Here is a 21240-nt window from a genome sequence, read left to right as displayed (position 1 = left end):
AACAAAAAAAGTAAAAATGTCAGCAGCAATGAAATACCAGCAAATGAAAACTCTATTAGTGAGAAGAAAAGGAGGTAAAATTCATTTGGGTGGTAAGTTGCATGACCGAGCAATAAACCGTTAAAGTTGTGGAGTGCTGATTTGTAAAAAAAGGGCCTGGTCACTAGGGGGTATAAACCTGTGGTCTTTAAATGGTTAAGAGTCAGTACGATTACAATGATACCACATATGCACAGTTTTTTTGCATTTTAAATGAAAAAATAAATAAAATTTTCTTTGCATCACCATATTCTTACCCCCAGAACTTTTTATTTTTGTGTGTGTGGAGCTATATGAGGGCTCATTTTTTGCGGGGCTATCTGTACTTTTCATTGATACGACTGTGTACAACTTTTTGATCAGTTATATAAGTTTTTGTGGAAAATGAAGCGACCAAATAACGGCGAACCAGCCATTTTGACTTTTTTCCTATTTTGCTGTATGGAGAAAATATTTTTATAGTATGGGCATTTCTGCATGTAATGATACCCATGATGTGTATTTTTAACTTTTTTATTTTTGGGGGGGAAAGGGAGGTGATTGGAATTTTTATATTTTTTTATAGTTCCCATAAGGATTGCTATTCTTATAGACTCCAATGTATGAGACACGGGCTCTATAGGAAATACTATGCAGCAACCTCCTGTCATTCTTCATGACGGGCTGCTGCATACAAGCTCCGACTCCTCTGCTGGGAGCCGGAGCATACCTGGAAGCGCGTGTTTCTGGGTTTGCATATGCTCAGATGCCGTGGTCACGTTTCACCATGGCATCTGAAGTGTTAAAGGTCCGCAGGTACCCCGTTGTACTAGTATGTCGCTGGTCGGGAATAGGTTAACAATAGGCTACAATTCAACACAAGGACACAGGAACAAAGGTTTCATAGATTTTCCTTGTGCATTGTTTGCTTGATTCTAATTCCCCAATTACAGCAGTAAGTGGTTTAAATAAAAATTTAACCCCTTAGGGACACAGCCTTATTTCACCTTAAGGACCAGGCCATTTTTTGCAAATCTGACCAGTGTCACTTTAAGTGGTGATAACTTTAAAACACTTTGACTTATCCAGGCCATTCTGAGATAGTTTTTTCGTCACATATTGTACTTCATGACACTGGTAAAATAAAGTTTAAAAAAATAATTTTTATATATAAAAAAATACCAAAGAATTGCAAATTTCCAAGCTTCAATTTCTCAACTTCTATAATACATAGTAATACCTACAAAAATAGTTATTACTTTACATTCCCCATATGTCTACTTCATGTTTGGATCAATTTGGTAATGATATTTTATTTTTGGGGGATGTTACAAGGCTTAGAAGTTTAGAAACAAAGCTTGACATTTTTCAGAAATTTTCAAAAACCCACTTTTTAGAGACCAGTTCAGGTCTGAAGTCACTTTGTGAAGCTCACATAATAGAAACCACCCAAAAATGACCCCATTCTAGAAACTACACCCCTCAAGGTATTCAAAACTGATTTTACAAACGTTTTTAACCCTTTAGGTGTTCCACAAGAGTTAATGTCAAATGGTAATAAAATTTCAGAATTTAGATTTTTTGGGCAAATTTTCAATTTTTTCCAGTAACAAAGCAAGGGTTAACAGCCAAACAAAATGCTATATTTATTGCCCCGATTCTGTAGTTTGCAGAAACACCCCATATGTGGCTGTAAACTACTGTACGGGCACACAGTAGGGCGTAGAGGGAAAGGTGCGCCGTATGGCTTTTGGAAGCCAGATTTTTGACACCATGTCCCATTTGAAGCCCCCCTGATGCACCCCTAGAGTAGAAACTCCATCAGTGACCCCATCTAAGAAACTACACCCCTAAAGGTATTCAAAACTGATTTTACAAACTTTGTTAACCCTTTAGGTGTTGAACATGATTTAATGGAAAATAGAGATACAATTTCAAAATTTCACTTTTTTAGCAGATTCTCCATTTTAATATTTTTTTTCCAGTTACAAAGCAAGGGTTAACAGCCAAACAAAACTCATTATTTATGGCCCTGATTCTGTAGTGTACAGAAACACCCCATATGTGGTCGTAAACTGCTGTACGGGCACACAGCAGGGCGCAGAAGGAAAGGAATGCCATACGGTTTTTGGAATGCAGATTTTGCTGGACTGTTTTTTTTTTACACCATGTCTCATTTGAAGCCCCCCTGATGCTCCCCTAGAGTAGAAACTCCCAAAAAGTTACCCCATTTTAGAAACTACGGGATAGGGTGGCAGTTTTGTTGGTACTAGTTTACGGTACATATGATTTTTGGTTGCTCTCTATTACACTTTTTGTGCGGCAAGGTAACAAGAAATAGATTTTTTGCCACTTTTTTGTTATTTACAACATTCATCTGACAGGTTAGATCATGTGGTAATTGGTTGTCACGGACGCAACGATACCTAATATATATACAATTTTTTTATTTATGTAAGTTTTACACAATGATTTCATTTTTGAAACAAAAAAATGTTTTAGTGTATCCATAGTCTAAGAGCCATAGTTTTTTCAGTTTTTGGGAGATTATCTTAAGTAGCGTCTCATTTTTTGTGGGATAAGATGACTGTTTGATTGGCACTATTTTGGGGTGCATATGACATTTTGATTGCTTGCTATTACACTTTTTGTGACGTAAGATGACAAAATATTGCTTTTTTTACACCGTTTTTATTTGTATTTTTTTACGGTGGTCACCTGAGGGGTTATTTATGTAAGTTTTACACAATGATTTCATTTTTTAAACAAAAAAAATCATGTTTTAATGTTTCCATAGTCTAAGAGCCATAGTTTTTTTCAGTTTTTGGGTGATTATATTGGGTATGGTATGATTTTTGTGGGATGAGATGATGGTTTGAATGGTACTATTTTGGCGTACATGCGACTTTTTTGATCACTTTTATTACCTTTTTTGGAAAGTAAGGTGGGTAAAATCTCTATTTCACCATAGTTTTTATTTTTTATTTTTATGACGTTCACCGTTCGGGTAAAGTAACATGACCGTTTTATAGATCAGGTCATTACGGACGCGGTGATATCAAACATGTGTAGGGAATTTTATTTTTTTCATTTTTAATCAGTGATAAATGTTTTTTGATTTATACTTTTTTTTTCTTTTTTTTTACATTTTTTTGACCCAGACCCACTTGGTTCTTGAAGATCCAGTGGGTCTGATGTCTGTATAATACAGTACAGCACACAATATAGTGTACTGCACTGTATTTTACTTACACTTTGTCTGAACAGATCTATGCCTTTAGCATAGATCTGTTCAGCACCATGGACAGCAGGATGCCTGAGAAGGCGTCCTGTTGCCATGGGAACCTTCCCCGTCTGCTCAGTTGTGGCCACAACTGCACAGACGGGGAAGGGTAAGGAGGGGGGCTCCCTCCCTCTGTGACCCCATCCTGTCTGGGGGTTGCAGAGGCACAGCAGCCCCCGGATGGGAGAGGGATGGAGCCCCCTACTGTTAACCTCTGCTCTTCCATACCGCGGTCCGTACAGCAATGTGCTGACACTCTGGTATAACCACTGGCCACCAAAGATTATTCAAGAGGAGGCGGGTGGGGGATCGCGATCCCGCTGCCGCACCACCCGCAACCCCCCCTGCACCTCCCACCGCCATAAAATCATTTAGGGGTGCGGGGGGGGTTAAAAATCTATATTTTAGGCACTGCCGCCCCCTAAATGCACGGGGGGGTCCCTTGATCGGGGATCAGAAACTTTAAGAAAGCGCATCAAACCGCAGGTCTGAATTGACCTGCGGTTTGTTGCGATCGCCGACATGGGGGGGGGTCAAGGGACCCCCCCGCGCATTTAGGGGGCGGCAGTGATCGGGACAACACATAATGTACCGGTACGTCATATGTCCTTAAGTACCAGGACAACATGACGTACCTGTACGTCATGTGTCCTGAAGAGGTTAAGGGGTTGTCTCACTTCAGCTAATGTCATTTATCATGTAGACAAGACACTTTCTGTAATGTGATTGTCCATATTGTCTCCTCTGCTGGCTTGATTCTTTTTTTTCCATTGTATTATACATGCCTCGTTTCCATGGTTACAACCACTCTGTAATCCAGTAATAGTGGCTGTGCTTGCACACTTTAGGAAACGCGCCACCCTATGTGCACACCAATGTTCACGGCCGCCAGAGAGATTGGTGCTTTTTCCAATAGGGTGCAAGCATGACCACTGCTGCTGGATTACGGGGTGATTGCAATGGGATGTTCAACTCAGCCCCAAGTGACTAATTCAGGATTTTCCTAAGTTATGACGTAAAGTCATGATTTTATGAAAGACACGGAGGCGAGTATTTGCTTAACTCTTTCTTTACTGAATGTATAGCAGCAAAGACAACTGAAGAAAAAAAGACATCAGTGTAACCATGGAAACAACTCCACCCCCATAGCCCCTATATAAGGCGCATCCCCACTTGGACACTTCCTCTTTCTTTGTGAACTTCAACCGATGAAAACCTGGAACCTGGAACGGTCAACAAACAGCCTGAACTCCGGCTGTGAACAACGCTGGATTGCAGCAATGTAGACCTGGAACAGCTGATGGAGGATGATCAACCTGAAGAGAAAATAAGACATCATGGTAATATGGATACAAACAATCCGAGTGTGGAACCACACCTGGACTTATTCCCTGCAAAAGCAATTAGGTATTAAATGAATACAAACAAGTAACATTCCATGCAAGGTCACAGGACATTACAGACCAGACGGGAGGGTTCAAATAATGGGAGGGAAATACTCGCCTCCGTGTCTTTCATAAAATCATGACTTTACGTCATAACTTAGGAAAATCCTGAATTTTATATCAAGACACGGAGGCTCATATTTGCTAGTTTAAAGCTGAGCAATCACGGAGGAAAAGGCGTGAGGAACAGGTCTAAAATAGAACTCCCGAAATGTAGCAACGCGGGACCAGTCTGCCAAGCGCAACACGTCCTCCAAACGAGCACCAGCCACAGACATAGAGGTAGCTGCTGCCCCACGCACAGAATGCGCGGTAAATATGGACGTGTCAATACCGGATAGGGATAGAATCCATTTGACCCAACGGGACAGCGTGACACTTGAAACCGGCGCAAAAGGGCGGCGGAACGAAATGAAAAGCTGGGGATCATTCCCAGAACGAGAAGCCAGAGTGCGAGCCTCATACTCCCGAAGACAGGCCACCGGACACAACTGCAGAGAGGAAGGGAAAGACGGATAAGCAACGGACTTAATGCCCGTCTTAGTGCGTCGAGAAATATTGAACAAAACTCCCTCAGGCGTAAAATAGCGAGCATCAACATCTAAAGCCCGGACGTCAGAAACCCGTTTACATGAAATCAAACACAAAAGGGTCACTAACTTGGCCGATAGCTGACGGAGAGACAACATATCGTTGGAGGGCCAACTCTCTAAAAACCGGAGAACCGTCGCCACGTCCCAAGTAGAAGAGAAACGAGGACGTGGAGGCCGTGCCAAACGACAACCGCGCAACAATCTGCACACTAGAGCATGTTGGCCGGCCGGAACACCGTCAAAACCAGAATGCCTGGAAGAAATGGCAGACCGGTACACATTGAGAGTACGGAAAGCCTTCCCCGCTTCAAACAGAGATGTGAGGAACTGAAGAATGTCCGTCACAGGGGCAAGTACGGGATCCAAGTCCCGAGAACTGCACCAACGACACCAGACGTCCCAAGCAGCGTGGTAGGCTCGTCTAGTGCCTGGGGCCCAAGCAGACTCCAACAGACGTCTAGTCGCCGCCGAAAAGCTGGAGGAATCCCAGGAACCCCTGAAACTCGACAGGCGAGAAGATGAAGCGATTCGTCTAGGAGTAGAGGGTGTGGATGACCGTAAGGGTCGAGCAGGAGGCGAGGGAAAGATGGCAAGAGTCGAGGTTCTTCCGACAGAAGACAAAGTAGCTGGGGAAACCACGACTGCGTTCTCCAATAAGGAACTATCAGGACTAACTGGGCCTGCTGGCGGCACACCTGAGCGAGCACTCGCGGGATGAGTGCGAACGGAGGGAAAGCGTAAAGCAGAGGACCACCCCAGGGTTGCAGGAAAGCATCCACCGCTTCGGCCTCTGGGTCCGGACGCCAGCTGAAGAACCTGGGGAGTTGTGCGTTCAAACGCGACGCGAATAAATCGATGGATAACGGGCCCCAGAGAGATACAATATCCCGGAACACCTCCGAATCCAACTTCCAGTCGCTGGAATCTGAAAGACAACGAGAACTCCAGTCGGCCAACGTGTTGTGTAACCCAGGAAGGTACTCGGCCACGACTGAAAGACCCCTGGACAGGCAAAACTCCCAAAAATCTTTGGCCAGAGACGATAGGACCTTGGAACGCGTCCCCCCCAGGCAGTTCACATAACGGACAGCCGAAACATTGTCCATCCGTAGACGAACACACGCCCGAGCCGACCCGTGAGCAAAGCTGCGGATCGCAAAAGATCCCGCTAAGAGCTCGAGAGCGTTGATATGCAGGTGTGATTCGTCCGGGGACCACGCCCCTCCCGTGGACACCCCTTGACAATGGGCCCCCCAACCTAAAAGACTGGCATCCGACTCTATGACAAGGTCGGGGCTGGGACCGAAAATGGCTCTGCCATTCCACACAGATAAATTGTGGATCCACCACACGAGCTCGTGTCTGGTCTCTGTGTCCAAAACCAGAGTGTCCGAGAATGAAGCCCCCGCCCTGAGGTGCGCAATCTTGAGCCTCTGAAGGGCTCGATAGTGAAGGGGAGCTGGGAAAATCGCCTGAATGGAAGAGGTTAGAAGCCCAATCAGGCGGGCCAGCTGACGAAGAGATACCTGCGGGAGGGAGAGAGAATGGCGGATCTCTTTGCGAATCGCCTTGACCTTGGATGCCGGCAGACTGAGCGTCTGACTCCCCGAATCTATGGTGAAACCTAGGAACTCTATGGAAGTGGCCGGCAAAAGGCAAGACTTCTCCAGGTTGAGAATGAACCCTAAGCCCTGAAGAAGGTCTTGAGTCAATTTCAGATGACCAAGTAGAAGGGGCGGATCCTGGGCCATAATCAGGATGTCGTCCAAATAAATGATCAGACGTATCCCTCTGCCCCTGAGCCAGGCCACCGCCGGCTTCATGAGTTTCGTAAAACACCATGGGGCAGACGACAGTCCAAACGGGAGGCAGGTAAAACGCCAGATGCGGCCTTTCCAAAGGAACTGCAGAAGGCTGCGGGAAGCAGGCGCCACTGGGACCGTGAGATATGCGTCCTTTAGATCCAATTTGACGAACCAGTCTCCTGGTTGAAGCATATCCCTCAACAGATGGATGCCTTCCATCTTGAAATGTCTGTAGCGAACGAAGACATTCAAATTTTTTAGGTTTATGACAGGACGGAATTGGCCTCCTTTTTTCTGCACCAGGAAAATACTGCTCAGTATTCCCGTGTGCGGATCGGGTGATAATTCTATCGCCTCCTTCCGGAAGAGGGAGGAAAGCTCCGTATCTAAGAGCGTCTGCATCTGGATCGAACAAGAAACCCTCGGAATGGGAGGAAGATTTCTTGGGGCGGACACTAACTCGATGGTGAACCCCTGGACTGTGGAGAGGACCCACTGGTCTGAGGTGATCCTTGACCACGCACGGGAAAAGAAATGGAGTCTTCCCCCAACCTGTAGCGAATTCGGATAAGACACACGGAGATGACTTACCATACGGGCGTCTGGATCCTGGAGCGCCACGGAATCCTCTGGAGCGGAACGAACCTCCTCGAGACGGGAAGAAGGTCGGCTGGTACTTGGGGTCCTGCAGGGACTGACGATAACTGAAGGAGCCTCTGCCCGTGCCTCTGGGCTGAAAATTGGAGCGGCCGGACAGTCGGCCCCTGAGACTGCCGGCCCTGGAGGAGAAACGAGGCTGGAACACACGGCGCATAGAACTCTGCGCCTTATCCAGGGCCGTGAAGGCCCCAACAAACTTCCCCAATTCTTTAATAAAGGGGTCTCCGAAAAGGAGGCCCTGCGCCTCCTTGCCCGACTCAGAAAGGGACAGATTAGCTAATTTCGGCTCTATCTTCATTAAGATGGCCTTGCGTCTCTCGATGGCAATGGAAGTGTTCACATTGCCCACTAAACATATGGCTCTCTGGGCCCAGCCGCTAAGATCCTCTGGATCGACCTGCGTGCCCGCTACTCTAGCGGCCTCGGCTAAATCGAGGATTTTTGCCAGAGGGCCGGTTACATCCAGCAGTTTATCCTGGCAAGCCTTGAGCGCAGAATCAAGCCCCTTGCGGGGGTTGAAACCGGTTTTTGCCAGGAATTGGACCACTTTAGGATCCACGGAAGGGGTTTCGCATATCTTGTTAGGGATTAAGGGACGGGGACATTCCGCGCGCAGTTTGCTGCGAGCCTCCTTGGAAAGAGGCGTGCGGATCCTGGCCTCTAGATATTGGGTCACATGGGTGGCGGGAAGCCACTCAGAGGACCGTGGATGGTGCAGCTGGTCGGGATTGAACAGAGGATCTCCCAAGGGGTCTATAATTGCGTCCTTGACGTCTTCAAGCGGCTCAGTAATGACACCCGTTGTCAGAGACGGGTCATCTAAGGCAGTGTCAACTGCAATATCAGCCAATTCATCCCCCGAGTGAGCGGACCAATTCTCACCTGCCTCCTCAACAGACTCTGCGTCTGAATCAGAAACCGGTTCCGGTTGTGCCCGGGCGGTTTTCCAGGATCGCACCCTTTCTGCCGGGCGCGGATTAGCTCTTTTGCGTGACTTATTCACGCAGTCAGTGGATGGACCAGAGCCATCAGTCAGAAGTGTTCTGGAGGCAGGGGGGGGCATATCAGAAACTGGGTGAGCCCTAAGGGCCTGTGATATCGACTGTGTCAGAGAGGCTGACATGGTCCCCATTGCAGCAACAATTGCATCGGAGATAGATTGCTGTAGCTGCGAGGCCTGCGCAACAGGAGCAGAAACCTCATTAACCCTGTGAGGGGTGGTGGGAGTCACCTGAATAGTATGCCTGTCCTGAGAAGAAACGGCACAGAGGACATGATTAAATCTGTAGGAGTAAGTCACCCCAACAGACTAATAGAGGACACTGGGAGGAGGAATAAAAACAAAAAATGCGGCGCAGGGAGGCACAGTAGCTGCTGAGCAGGATAATAGCGACAGGAGAAGCGAGATATAACAGTACCGGTAGCCGGGACGCACAGCCAGAAGCCCGGGAACTGGAGGGGGAGTGGAAACACAAGACTCCACCTCTCAGGAGTGAGGGCCAATGAGCGGACGCCAACGGAATGACGTCCGCAATGTCGCGAGATCTCGGCGCCCAGGACCAACGGAATTGAAGATGGCGCCCGAGAATCTCGCATCTCGCGAGATTACGATCGCGCGCAGCCCGGGAAGAAGCGGCGAGGAGGTAAGGACCTGAGATGTGAGGAGGGGGGGCAAAATGGCCGAAAGCAGCGCAGTAAAGGGGGGAGACCCCAGCGCAGAAACCCGCACCAGGGACAAGGCGGTATTAAATAAACAGAGACTGTAAAAACAATAAGACAATAACTACTAAGGAGGTTATAATGAAGGAGGGGAGAAATAATCTCACAGAAAACGCGAGACAGAAAAAACGGGCAGACCAAGGAGCCCTATCTAGCGGACGCTAAGCATGGCGACCGCAACAAAGAATACTACCTGTATAAACCTACTAGTATAAAGGGGGAAAAAAACCTAACTAGTAGGGAATGAAAATCATACCGAAAAAACAACCTAGCACAGATCAATTATAACCATGTACTTATCTGAAGCAGCAAAGAAAGAGGAAGTGTCCAAGTGGGGATGCGCCTTATATAGGGGCTATGGGGGTGGAGTTGTTTCCATGGTTACACTGATGTCTTTTTTTCTTCAGTTGTCTTTGCTGCTATACATTCAGTAAAGAAAGAGTTAAGCAAATATGAGCCTCCGTGTCTTGATATAAAATTGTAAAGTCACAACCATCCCAGCGATCACACAACCTAGCTGTCAGTTCCTACAGTAATCTCTATTTGCACAAATAGGAAACCTGTATAAACATTTATTACTTTTCCATGGGTTCCATGGGTTTCAACATGAACAGTGTGATATGTCAATGGGAAGAAACAAAAAGAATATTCTCATTGAAGAGAGAAGTGTATAATACGATGGAAAAATGAATCAAGCTAGCAAAGAACGCAATTAAAATACATTGTATTAACATTGTCTACATGATAAATGCCATTTTCTGAAGTGAGACAAGCACTTAAAGGGAACCTGTCACCTGGATTTGGGGTATAGAGCTGAGGACATGAGTTGCTAGATGGCCACTAGCACATCCACAATACCCAGTCCCCAGAGCTCTGTGTGCTTTTATTGTGTCAAAAAAACTATTTAATACATATGCAAATTAACCTGAGATGAGTCCTGTACGTGAGATGAGTCAGGGACAGGACTCATCTCAGGGTAATTTGCATATGTATCAAATCGTTTTTTTGACACAATAAAAGCACACAGAGCTATGGGGACTGGGTATTGCGGATGAGCTAGCGGCCATCTAGCAGCCCATGTCCTCAGCTCTATACACAAAATCCAGGTGACAGGTTCCCTTTAAATGTTTTCTCTTACATTTAATCATGTGCGCCATAGACAACGCTAAGTGTTTGACCTGCGTAAATGTATGCATGCCTTGAACAGTCGTTTGAGGGTGAATACATTTGCACTAGATGCAAGCATGGTAAATATTTTGAAGTCCAGATTCTGGATCTAAATGTGCAGCTTGCAACACACAGAACCGTTGAAAACCTGGAGAAAGATTTAGACCTCACTGTGCAGGCGCTGGCTGGAGTCAGTGAAATGGAGGTGAGTGGAGGAGGGAAAGAACAGGACAATGGCGTCAGCAGCTGGGTATCATTTTTACAAAAAGGGGTAGGGGGAAAAGTGCCAGGGAGGATAGTCCTGAGCTGTCACACCCTAGTAAATAAGGTATGCCTGTTTGGCTGATATTAGGGATGCAACTTTCATGACAATCGGAGCAACTTGAGTTCGGCTCGAATCAATTCAGGTCCGAACAGAACTTTTTCATAAAGTCGGCGAACCGGACCCAAAACAAATCTTGAGTGGTACACTCATCTCTAATTTCCAGGACATTTTTCACACAAAAATATATAATAAATATAATTAAAAATAATGGTAGAGTCAATATGTAGCTTATTTTAATATTTATATAAGAGGTGCCATTTAAAATATTTTACAATTGAGACTGAAATATACAAAAATTGATGCCAATGCCTACCAACATTGCTTCACAGAACCAGGAATCACACAGGTATTTGTATCAAGAGGATTTATATCATCTCTTTGGATTCCATTAATCAGGTTCGGCTGTTGGGATCCTGTTTCTACATATGTCTGTGAACTTTCCTTCACATTTATAATATCACAAAAACGTTGATGAAAGATATTGCACGGTGGTTGTTCTGAGACTTCGTTGTTGAGGTTCCCTGATACCTTGTTTTCATATCTATTAGTTTTCCTGCAGATACCTGTAGAGCCGCTGTGCAAAGGTTCAATAACTGTGGTATGTGAACGCCTCAGAGGTCTGTAGTTTCTGTTTTGTATGTTGGCTGAGGTGCATCTGTTTCCACTGTCTGTTTTACTGTATTCAAGGTCAAGTGCATTATGACATGGGTGTATATAAAAAAGAGGGGGCAAAATAGCTTTCTTATCCTTATACTTTGAAGCATTCCCATGTTGTGAAACATCTAAGCAAAGCTTTTCATTTCCAGCTGAGGGTCCATGTCCATCTTCAATGCATTGCTTATTATCTAATGTGTGATCCATGTTGTCTTCAGCATACTTGGGCTTTGCTACATCATCCTCTGGAACACCATTTCTGCAGGCATTCTCCAAGCCTTGTTGCTGTGGCAGACAGTTCAGATTTATACCAGGTACAAGAGAACAAGCACTAAAAGAACAAATACAATACTATTAGCACATTTATAAAATGTCAGTCATGCCATGTTGACCATCACTGAGGTGTTTCCATTCAGCTAAGAGATGCAAGACATTACGTGCTATTACTTGCTTGAATGTGTTCAACTCAGCCCCAAGTGACTAATTGTGATGCTTTAATGTCACAACCATCCCAGTTCCTACAGTAATCTCTATCTGCACAAATTATAGCAAGGAAACCTGTATAAATGTTTATTACTTTTCCATGGGTTTCCACATGAACAGTGTGATATGTCAATGGGAAGAAACAAAAAGAATATTCTCAATGAGGTAGAAAATATGCAGTGCGTTTCATCCCAAGGCAGTAATGGTCACAGGCTATCTGGTGAAACTACAATAGCTGATGGAGTCCTTTCAGATGAACATTTTATCCTAAAAGCTGCTCTAACCATAGTTAACTGCTAAATGAATGCTGGATACTGAAGTGATATACGGTATAATACCATTCCACCCACATATAACTATAAAAGAATATTGTAAAACACATACACCCATAGAAGAGAACCTGTCACCATAAAATGCAGTGCAATCTGTAGGCAGTGTGTTATACAGCGATAGCTGGGCAGTTTTTGATAGTTTTGTGTGAAAAGATTCAATAATTTTATACATTTTAAATCTCTGATCTTACTGAGCTTCAGTTATTATCAATGACTGAAAGCATTCTCTGTATAAAAGGTGCATCTAGACTAGTAGATAATCATTTAGGCAATTAATAACACAATCACATTTAGTCATGTAAAGCCGATGACAGACAAGCATTTTAATGCAGAGATTATAGGGTACAAATTTGTTCGCATGCCATTGTTTACTGGCTTAACCCTTTCCTGAGAGCTATTTTTGACCTTCCTGACAAAGCCACATTTTCCAGATCTGGCATGTGTCACTTTATGTGGTAACAACTTTGGAATGCTTTTACTTATCCAAGCCATTCAGAGATTTTTTTTCTCGCGACACATTGTACTTCATGCTAGTGATGAATTTCAGATGATATGGCTTAACTTTATTTATTTAAAAAAAATCCCACATTTACAGAGTTGGAAAATATTCTCAATTTTCTAAATTTGATGGATAGTGATACCTCATAAAAGAATCATTAATATATCCTTTGTGTCTACTTTATGTTGGCATCATTTTGTAAATATTTCATTTTTTTAGGACATTACAAGGCTTAGAATTTGAGAAGCAATTTTTAAAAGTTTTGAGAAAATGTCCAAAACCCACTTTTTTAAGTACCAATTCAGTTATGAAGCCATTTGTGAAGCTTCCATATTAGAAGCCACCCCATTTTTGAAACTACACCCCTCAAATTATTCAAAACTGATTTTACTAACATTTTAACTCCTTAGACGTTCTACAAGAATTAAAGGAAAATGGAGGTGAAATTTCAAAGTTTAACTTTTTTTTGCAGATTTTTCATTTTAATCCATTTTCTTCTGTAACATAGCAAGGGTTAACAGCAAAACAAACTTCCATATTTATTGCCCTGATTCTTCAGTTTGCAGAAACACCCATATGTGGTTGTTAATTGCTGTATGGGCACATGGCAGGGAAGGAAGTTCTCAGAAGGGAAGGAGCATCATATGGTTTTTGGAGGGAAGATTTTGCTGTACTGGTTTTGTGCACCATGTCATATTTGAAGAGGCCGCAAGGTACCCCTACAATAGAAAACTCAAAAAAGTAACCTCATTTTGGAAACTACACCCCTCAAGGAATTTATTGAGGCATGTAGTGAGTGCTTAAACCCCACAGGAGTTGTGACAGATTTCATTTTTTCAAATTTTCACAAGTGGTCACAGGAGGTTCTCCTGAATGTGGCAACACCCCAAATCTGGTTGCACACTGCTGGATTCAAAAGAAAAAGAGCACCATGTGCATTTGAGGCCTACTTTGGTGATTTATACAGCACTGGCCAACAAATACAGATGCTCTGAGGTTAAGTAAAAAAAAAAAGAAAAAAAAAAAAGAAGTGAGCCCATTTTAGAAACCACTTCCCTTACAGAATTTACCAATGGGTGTAGTGAGCATTTTGACCCCTTGGGTATTTTTCCCAAATTTATACTCAGCACATTGTACAAAGTGAAAATTGCAATTTTTACACAAATATGCCATTTCAGTCCACAATATTTTGTGCCTGGCATAAGCCAGTGTGAAAAGCATGTCCACTTATTATTAATATACTGTGATTCCTGATTTTAGAAACACCCTACATGTGGACCTAATCTTTTGCCTGGACATAACATAGGGCTCAGGAGTAAAAGAGAACCATGTGCATTAAAGGCCCATGTGGTGGTTTATGCCGCTTGTGCTGACAACTGTAGATGCTTTTAGGTGAAATAATATATGGAACCCCCAAGACGTGACCCCATTTTGGTAGCTACACCCCTTAACCTGTTGGGGACGCAGGGCGTACAGGTAGGCCCTGATGTCCCGGTACTTAAGGACATGCGCTGATCAGAACTGGGTGCCTGCTGAATCAGCAGACACCCTGGGACAATGCCGAGGGGGGTCCTGTGACCCCCACCGTATCAGCGATTGCAGCAAACGGCAGGTCAATTCAGACCTGCGGTTTGCCGCGTTTCCGGGATATTCGGGTCTCTGGTGACCCGATAACCCAGAATAGGATGGTGATCGGTGGTGTGATAATACACCACCAATCACCATCCTGCGATCCCGAGAGGTGATGGTGACATCACCTCTCAGGATCATTTCCGATTGGCTGCAGGACGGGCGAAAGGTTTAACTTACTGCAGCTCTGCTCTCCTCCTCCTTTCTGTGTCCAGAAACGTGGAGAGAGCAGCAGCGTCCAGCTCCGGAGCCCGGCTGAGCCACCATAGCGCCATATGGCACTAAAAAGGTACAATAGAAACAGGTTAGGGAGAGCTTAGATAGGTAGGGATAGTCAGGGAAAGTTTAGGGGAAAAAAATGTTTTTGTATTTTTGCATCACCCTGATCGGGTGTCTGGGGTCCACAGCACACTCAGCTGTGTGACCCTAGACCCTCCTAGGGGTGCTGCAGCTTGCCCCCACCCCCTCCACACAATTTTTTTTGGGCGCAAGCACTATTTTTGTGTGCATGCGCTGATTGTGGCCGTCCGACCACTGTTAGCGCCCACCCCACCGCTGATCAGCTTCGGACCACTGATCAGCAAGTTTGAATCATTTTTATTTTTTTTCAAATGTTTGGGGCTTTTTTTATTAGTTTTTTTTCTGTTAGGTTTAGGGATAAGTACGCAAAAACCCGTGCCCCCACACACACGCACACTAAAGTTTTCCACACACACACACACACTCCCCTATGGCCTGCCAGACGTTCTAGGCTGAGGAGGCATACGCCCTGCTTGCCTCCGACTTTGAGAGCCCCAGTGAGGACGAGAATGACCCCACTTTCCTCTTGTCATTCGCATCCTCCTCATCATCTAGCGACAATGATGAGCCCCCAAGGCGGAGGAGACGCCGCCAAGCGGAGCAAGGAGACCATCATGCTAGGGTCCCTGTGGCCCACACTAGTACGAGCCACTCTGGGGCTCATACTAGTTTTCCGGTCCACCAGATAAGTCCACCTGAGCCCCCAGTGGTGAACTTGCATGGTGTACCCCAGAGGATTTTGAGCCTGTGATTCCTGATTTTGTTGGCCAACCAGGAATCCAGATTCCCACAGTGGGCTTCACTGAATATGACTATTTTAGTCTTTTTTTCAGTGACCACTTTGTGAATCTGATGGTGGAGCAAATGAACTTGTACGCCCAACAGTTCATTGCTCAACACCTGGGCTCCCTTTTGGCTAGGGCCGGTGGCTGGACTTCGGTCAGTGCAGCCGAGGTGAGGTCGTTTTGGGGCCTCGTGCTGCACATGAGCATAGTCAAAAAACCCAGTGTCAGGCTGTACTGGAGTGGGGACGTCCTCTACCAGACCCCACTTTACAGTACGGCCATGACACGCTCCCGTTTTGAGGCCATTTGGAAATGCCTGCATTATTCATGATGCCAAATTTTTGGAGGCCTATGTACCTGGAAGGGAGGTCTCTCATTGCTTTCAAGGGGAGACTCATTTTCCGCCAGTATGTTCTCTCTAAGCGAGCGAGGTATGGCGTGAAGCTGTACAAACTTTGTGAGAGTACCTCAGGGTACACTTATAAGTTTCGTGTGTACGAGGGGCGAGATTCCTGTATTCAAACCCCAGAATGTCCTGCCACTCTGGGTGTTAGCAAGAAACTTGTGTGGGACCTTATGCACCCACTGCTAGATAAGGGTTACCACCTGTACGTGGATAACTTTTATACTAGTATCCCCTTGTTCCAGTCCCTCGCCGCCAGATCCACGTCCGCTTGTGGGACTGTGCGGAAAAATCAACGCAGCCTCCCTACCCACCCCCTCCAGGTACCTATCCCCAGGGGTGAGACCCATGCCCTTACCAGTGGAAACCTGTTGCTTGTCAGATATAAGGACAAGAGGGATGTCCTTGTACTGTCCACAATTCATGGTAACGGCATCACCCCTGTCCCTGTGCGAGGTACCGTGCATCATCGACTACAATCGGTATATGGGAGGAGTTGATCTCTCTTATAAAGTCCCCAAGTCATATAACGCCATGCGCAAAACCCGGCATGGTACAAAAAAGTTGCAGTCTACTTGGTACAGGTTGCCCTGTACAACTCTTTTGTGCTGTCCCGGAGCGCTGGCAACACAGGGAAATTCCTCCAGTTCTATGAGGCAGTCCTCAAAGCCCTGATCTTTTGAAAGAGCCGGCCGGAGTACCTCGGGAACTGGAGGCACCCAGATCGTCCCTGGCCAACACTTTCCAGGTGTGGTCCCCCATACTTGAAAGAAGGGACGGTCCCCAAAAAAGTGCAGAGGGTGTCACAGCAGGGGGATACGGAAGGTCACCACCACTCAGTGTGACACGTGCCCTGATCATCCGGGCCTCTGCATTAACTGTTGCTTCAGGGAGTACCAAACTTCCATGGAGTACAGCACAGAATTTATAATTCCCTTCCCCAATTTTAATTCGATTTAGCCACTGACAATCGCCCAGAAAAAAAAAAAAAAAAAAAAAAAAAAAAATATATATATATATATGGCTCTCAAGCCTTAACCCCCTCAGATGAACACAGTCAAAAAAATTAAATAGAAACAGTGTAAAAGATTTATTTATTTTTTACACGTTTTAATTTTATTTTTTTGACTGTGTTCATCTGCGGGGTTATAACATGTGTTATTTTTATAGAGCAGATTCTTACGGATGCGGCAATACCCAATATGTCTACTTTTTCAAATGAATTTAGGCTTTACACTATAATATCCTTTTTTAAACAAAAAAAATAATCATCTTAGTGTCTCCACAGTCTGAGAATCAGTTTATTTATTTTTTATTTTTTGCGGATTGGCACTATTTGGGGGTGCATATCATTTTTTTATCGCTTGCTATTACACTTTTTGTGCTGTAAGGTGACAAAAAAAATTGCTTTTTTTTGTCACCTTACATCACAAAAAGTGTAATAGCAAGCAATCATAAAGTCATATGCACCCCAAAATAGTGCCAATAAATCCTTCCTCTCATCCCGCAAAAAATAAGCCCCTACTTAAGAAAATAGGCTAAAAACTAAATAAAAACTGACTCTCAGACTATGGAGATACTAAATTTTTTTATTTTTTTTGTTTTAAAAAAAAGATATTATAGTGTAAAACCTAAATAAATTTAAAAAAGTAGACATATTAGGTATTGCTCTATAAAAATAACAAATGACTGAACCCCTCAAATTACACCATGTCCCATTTGAAGCCCCCCTGATGCACCCCTAGAGTATAAACTCCATAAAAGTTACCCCATCTAAGAAACTACACCCCTCAAGGTATTCAAAACTGATTTTACAAATTCTTTTAACCCTTTAGGTGTTCCACAAGAGTTATTGGCAAATGGAGATGAAATTTCAGAATTTCAATTTTTTGCAACCTTGCCTCACAAAAATGTAATAAAGAGCAACTATAAATCATATGTACCCTAAAATTAGTCCCAACTAAACTGCCATCTTATCCCGTAGTTTCCAAAATGGGGTCACTTTTTTTAAATGTCTAGTCTAGGGGTGCATCAGAGGGGCTTTAAATGGGACATGGTGTAAATAAACCAGTCCAGCAAAATCTGCCTTCCAGAAACCGTATGGTGTTCCTTTCCTTCTGCGCCCTGCCGTGTGCCCGTACAGTAGTTTACAACCACATATGTGGTGTTACTATAAACTACAGAATCAGGGCAATAAATATTGAGTTTTGTTTGGCTGTTATCCCTTGCTTTGTTACTGGATAAAATGGATTAAAATGAAAAATTTGCCCAAAAAATTTAATTCGGATATTTCATTTCCATTTGCCTGTAACTGTTGTGGAACACCTAAAGGGTTAACAAAGTTTTTAAAATCAGTTTTGAATACCTTGCAGTGCTCCAGACTAAAAAAAATACCTAGTAGCCATTGGGTCCTGAACTGAAAAATTTAGGAGCCAAATCACATTTTTAGTCGCCAAATCGAAACAGAATCAAAATTTGGGTATCGTGACAACGCTATGCCGATCAGATCGGCGTAGGGTTGTTTTGATACCAAAATTTTGATTTGCTTTAAACACCAAAAAAAGCTGCATGCATTTCGCATTTTATGAAACGTTCGGCCCATAATAGAACAGTCCTATCCTATTTTTGGGGTGACAAGGTGACTAAAAAATGGCAAATGCTCACCGCATAGGAGATATTTTTTTATAATTTAATAGTTTGGACAGCGCTATTTAATATGTTTATTTATTTATTGTTTATATATTTTATATGTAAAATTGGGAAAGGGGGGATTTAAACTTAATATTTTAGGGTACTTTCACACTAGCTTTTTTCTCAGAAAAGAACTGATCAGGCATATCCCCATGCATTCTGAATGGAGAGCAATCCGTTCAGGATGCATCAGGAAAAAGATAAAACCGCAGCATGCTACGGTTTTATCTCCGGCGAAAAAAAAAAGATTTGCCTGAATGCCGGATCCGGCATTTTTCCCTATAGGAATGTATTAGTGCCAGATCTGGCATTCAAAATACCGGAATGCACCCGCACTAAATCCAGACCCATTCACTTCTATGGGGCTGTGCACATGAGCGGTGATTTTCACGCATCACTTGTGTGTTACGTGAAAATCGCAGCATGCTCTATGTTGTGCGTTTTTCACGCAACGCAGGCCCCATAGAAGTTAATTGGGGTGCGTGAAAATCGCAAGCATCCTCAAGCAAGTGCGGATGCGGTGCGATTTTCACGCATGGTTGCTAGGATGAAAGTTTATTCACTGTATTATTTTCCCTTATAACATGGTACCCCAACACCCCAGTATAACAAACATTGGTGGCGCAGTGCGCCCCCCAATATAATAAACATTGGTGGCGCAGTGCGCCCCCCCAATATAATACACATTGGTGGCGCAGTGCGCCCCCCAATATAATAAACATTGGTGGCGCAGTGCGCCCCCCCAATATAATAAACATTGGTGGCGCAGTGTGCCCCTTAATTTAATAAACATTGGTGGTGCAGTGTGCCCCCCCATATAATAAACATTGGTGGCGCAGTGCGCCCCCCCAATATAATAAACATTGGCGCACTGCGCCCCCCCCCAACACCCCAGTATAATAAACATTGGTGGCGAAGTGTGCCCCCCTCAATATAATAAACATTGGTGGCGCAGTGCGCCCCCCAACACCCCAGTATAATAAACATTGGTGGCACAGTGCGCCCCCCCAATATAATAAACACTGGTGGCGCAGTGTGCCCCCCCAATATAATAAACATTGGTGGCGCAGTGCGCCCCCCAATATAATAAACATTGGTGGCGCAGTGCGGCCCCCCAATATAATAAACATTGGTGGCACAGTGTGCCCCCCCCCTCAACATAATAAACATTGGTGGCTCAGTGTGCCCCCCCTCAATATAATAATATATAATAACATTGGTGGTGCAGTGGGCAGTGCCAATGAGGGTTAAAAAATAAAAAAATAATTAACTCACCTCCTCCAATTGATCGTCTCCTGTTCTTTCTTCAGGACCAAAGGACCTGTGGTGACATCACTGTGCTCATCACATGATCCATCACTATGGTAATTGACCATGTGATGAGCTCAGTGACGTCACCACAGGTTTTTTTTAACCCTCATTGGCACTTCCCACTGTGCCACCAACGTTTCTTATACTGGGGGGGGGGCGCACTGTGCCACCAATGTTTATTATACTGGGGGGGGGGCACTGCGCCACCAATGAAGATAACTGACCTGTTACTAGAAATACAGGAGGCGGGTGCCGGAATCAAATAGCCGGCACCCGACCTCTATGACAGGGAGCTGCGATCAGCGACAGTTAACCCCTCAGGTACCGCACCTGAAGAGTTAACTCAACTAACGCTGATCGCAGCTCCCTGTCATAGAGGTCGGGTGCCGGCTATTTGATTCCGGCACCCGCCTCCTGTATTTGTAGTAACAGGTCAGTTACCTTCATTGGTGGCGCAGTGGCCACAGCCCCTCCCCTCCTCCTCCCATTTCTCTTTTCTAATTGGCAGCGGCAGCAGCACAGGGGGGAGGGAGAGACTCCTTCTCCACTGCGCTCTGCGCTGCTGAGAAGAACATCAGCAGCGGGGCAGGGACTTATCAGCTCCTGTGCCCCACCGCTGTATTCAACTGCAGAGCTGCGGTGGTGGGTATACTCGCAAATGGCAACAAGACTAAAAAGTCTTGTCGCCATTTGTAAATTCTAAGTCACATTGGCAACCATTTTGGTCGCCATCTGGGGCCCTGCCTTGGGGGGTATAGTTTCCAAAATGGGGTCATTTTTGGGTGGTTTCTATTATGTAAGCCTCACAAAGTGACTTCAGACCTGGACTGGTCCTTGAAAAGAAGGTTTGGGAAAATTTCAGAAAAATTTCAAGATTTGTTTCTAAACTTGTAACGTCCTCAAAAAATAAAATGGCATTCCCAAAATGATCCAAACATGAATTAGACATATGGGGAATGTAAATTAATAAAACATTTTGGAGGTATTACCATGTATTATAGAAGTAGAGAAATAGAAACTTGGAAATTTGCTAATTTTTTTAAAATTTAGGTAAATTTTGTATTTTTTTTATAAATAAAATGTATTATTTTTACTCCATTTTACCAGTGTCATGAAGTACAACATGTGACGAAAAAAC

General features: G+C 44.4%; 1 protein-coding gene across 1 annotated transcript in view; it reads right to left on the bottom strand.

Annotated features, from left to right (window-relative positions):
• Positions 1 to 4401: 4401 nt before the first annotated feature.
• The window catches only part of PKD1L1 (polycystin 1 like 1, transient receptor potential channel interacting), a 405256-nt gene continuing 388417 nt past the window's right edge, over positions 4402 to 21240 (bottom strand). Inside the window, exons 65-66 of the mRNA XM_044295257.1 lie at positions 11329 to 12000; positions 4402 to 4617 (exon numbers count right to left, since the gene is read on the bottom strand). Coding sequence (XP_044151192.1) covers positions 4503 to 4617; positions 11329 to 12000 — 787 coding nt within the window. The 3' untranslated portion in view covers positions 4402 to 4502. The remainder of the gene's footprint in view (positions 4618 to 11328; positions 12001 to 21240) is intronic.

The sequence above is a fragment of the Bufo gargarizans genome, chromosome 5 (assembly GCF_014858855.1).
Source record: "Bufo gargarizans isolate SCDJY-AF-19 chromosome 5, ASM1485885v1, whole genome shotgun sequence".
Lineage (NCBI taxonomy): Eukaryota > Metazoa > Chordata > Amphibia > Anura > Bufonidae > Bufo > Bufo gargarizans.
Note: the sequence above shows the minus strand (reverse complement) of the source record. Positions and strands in the feature narration are given on the sequence as shown.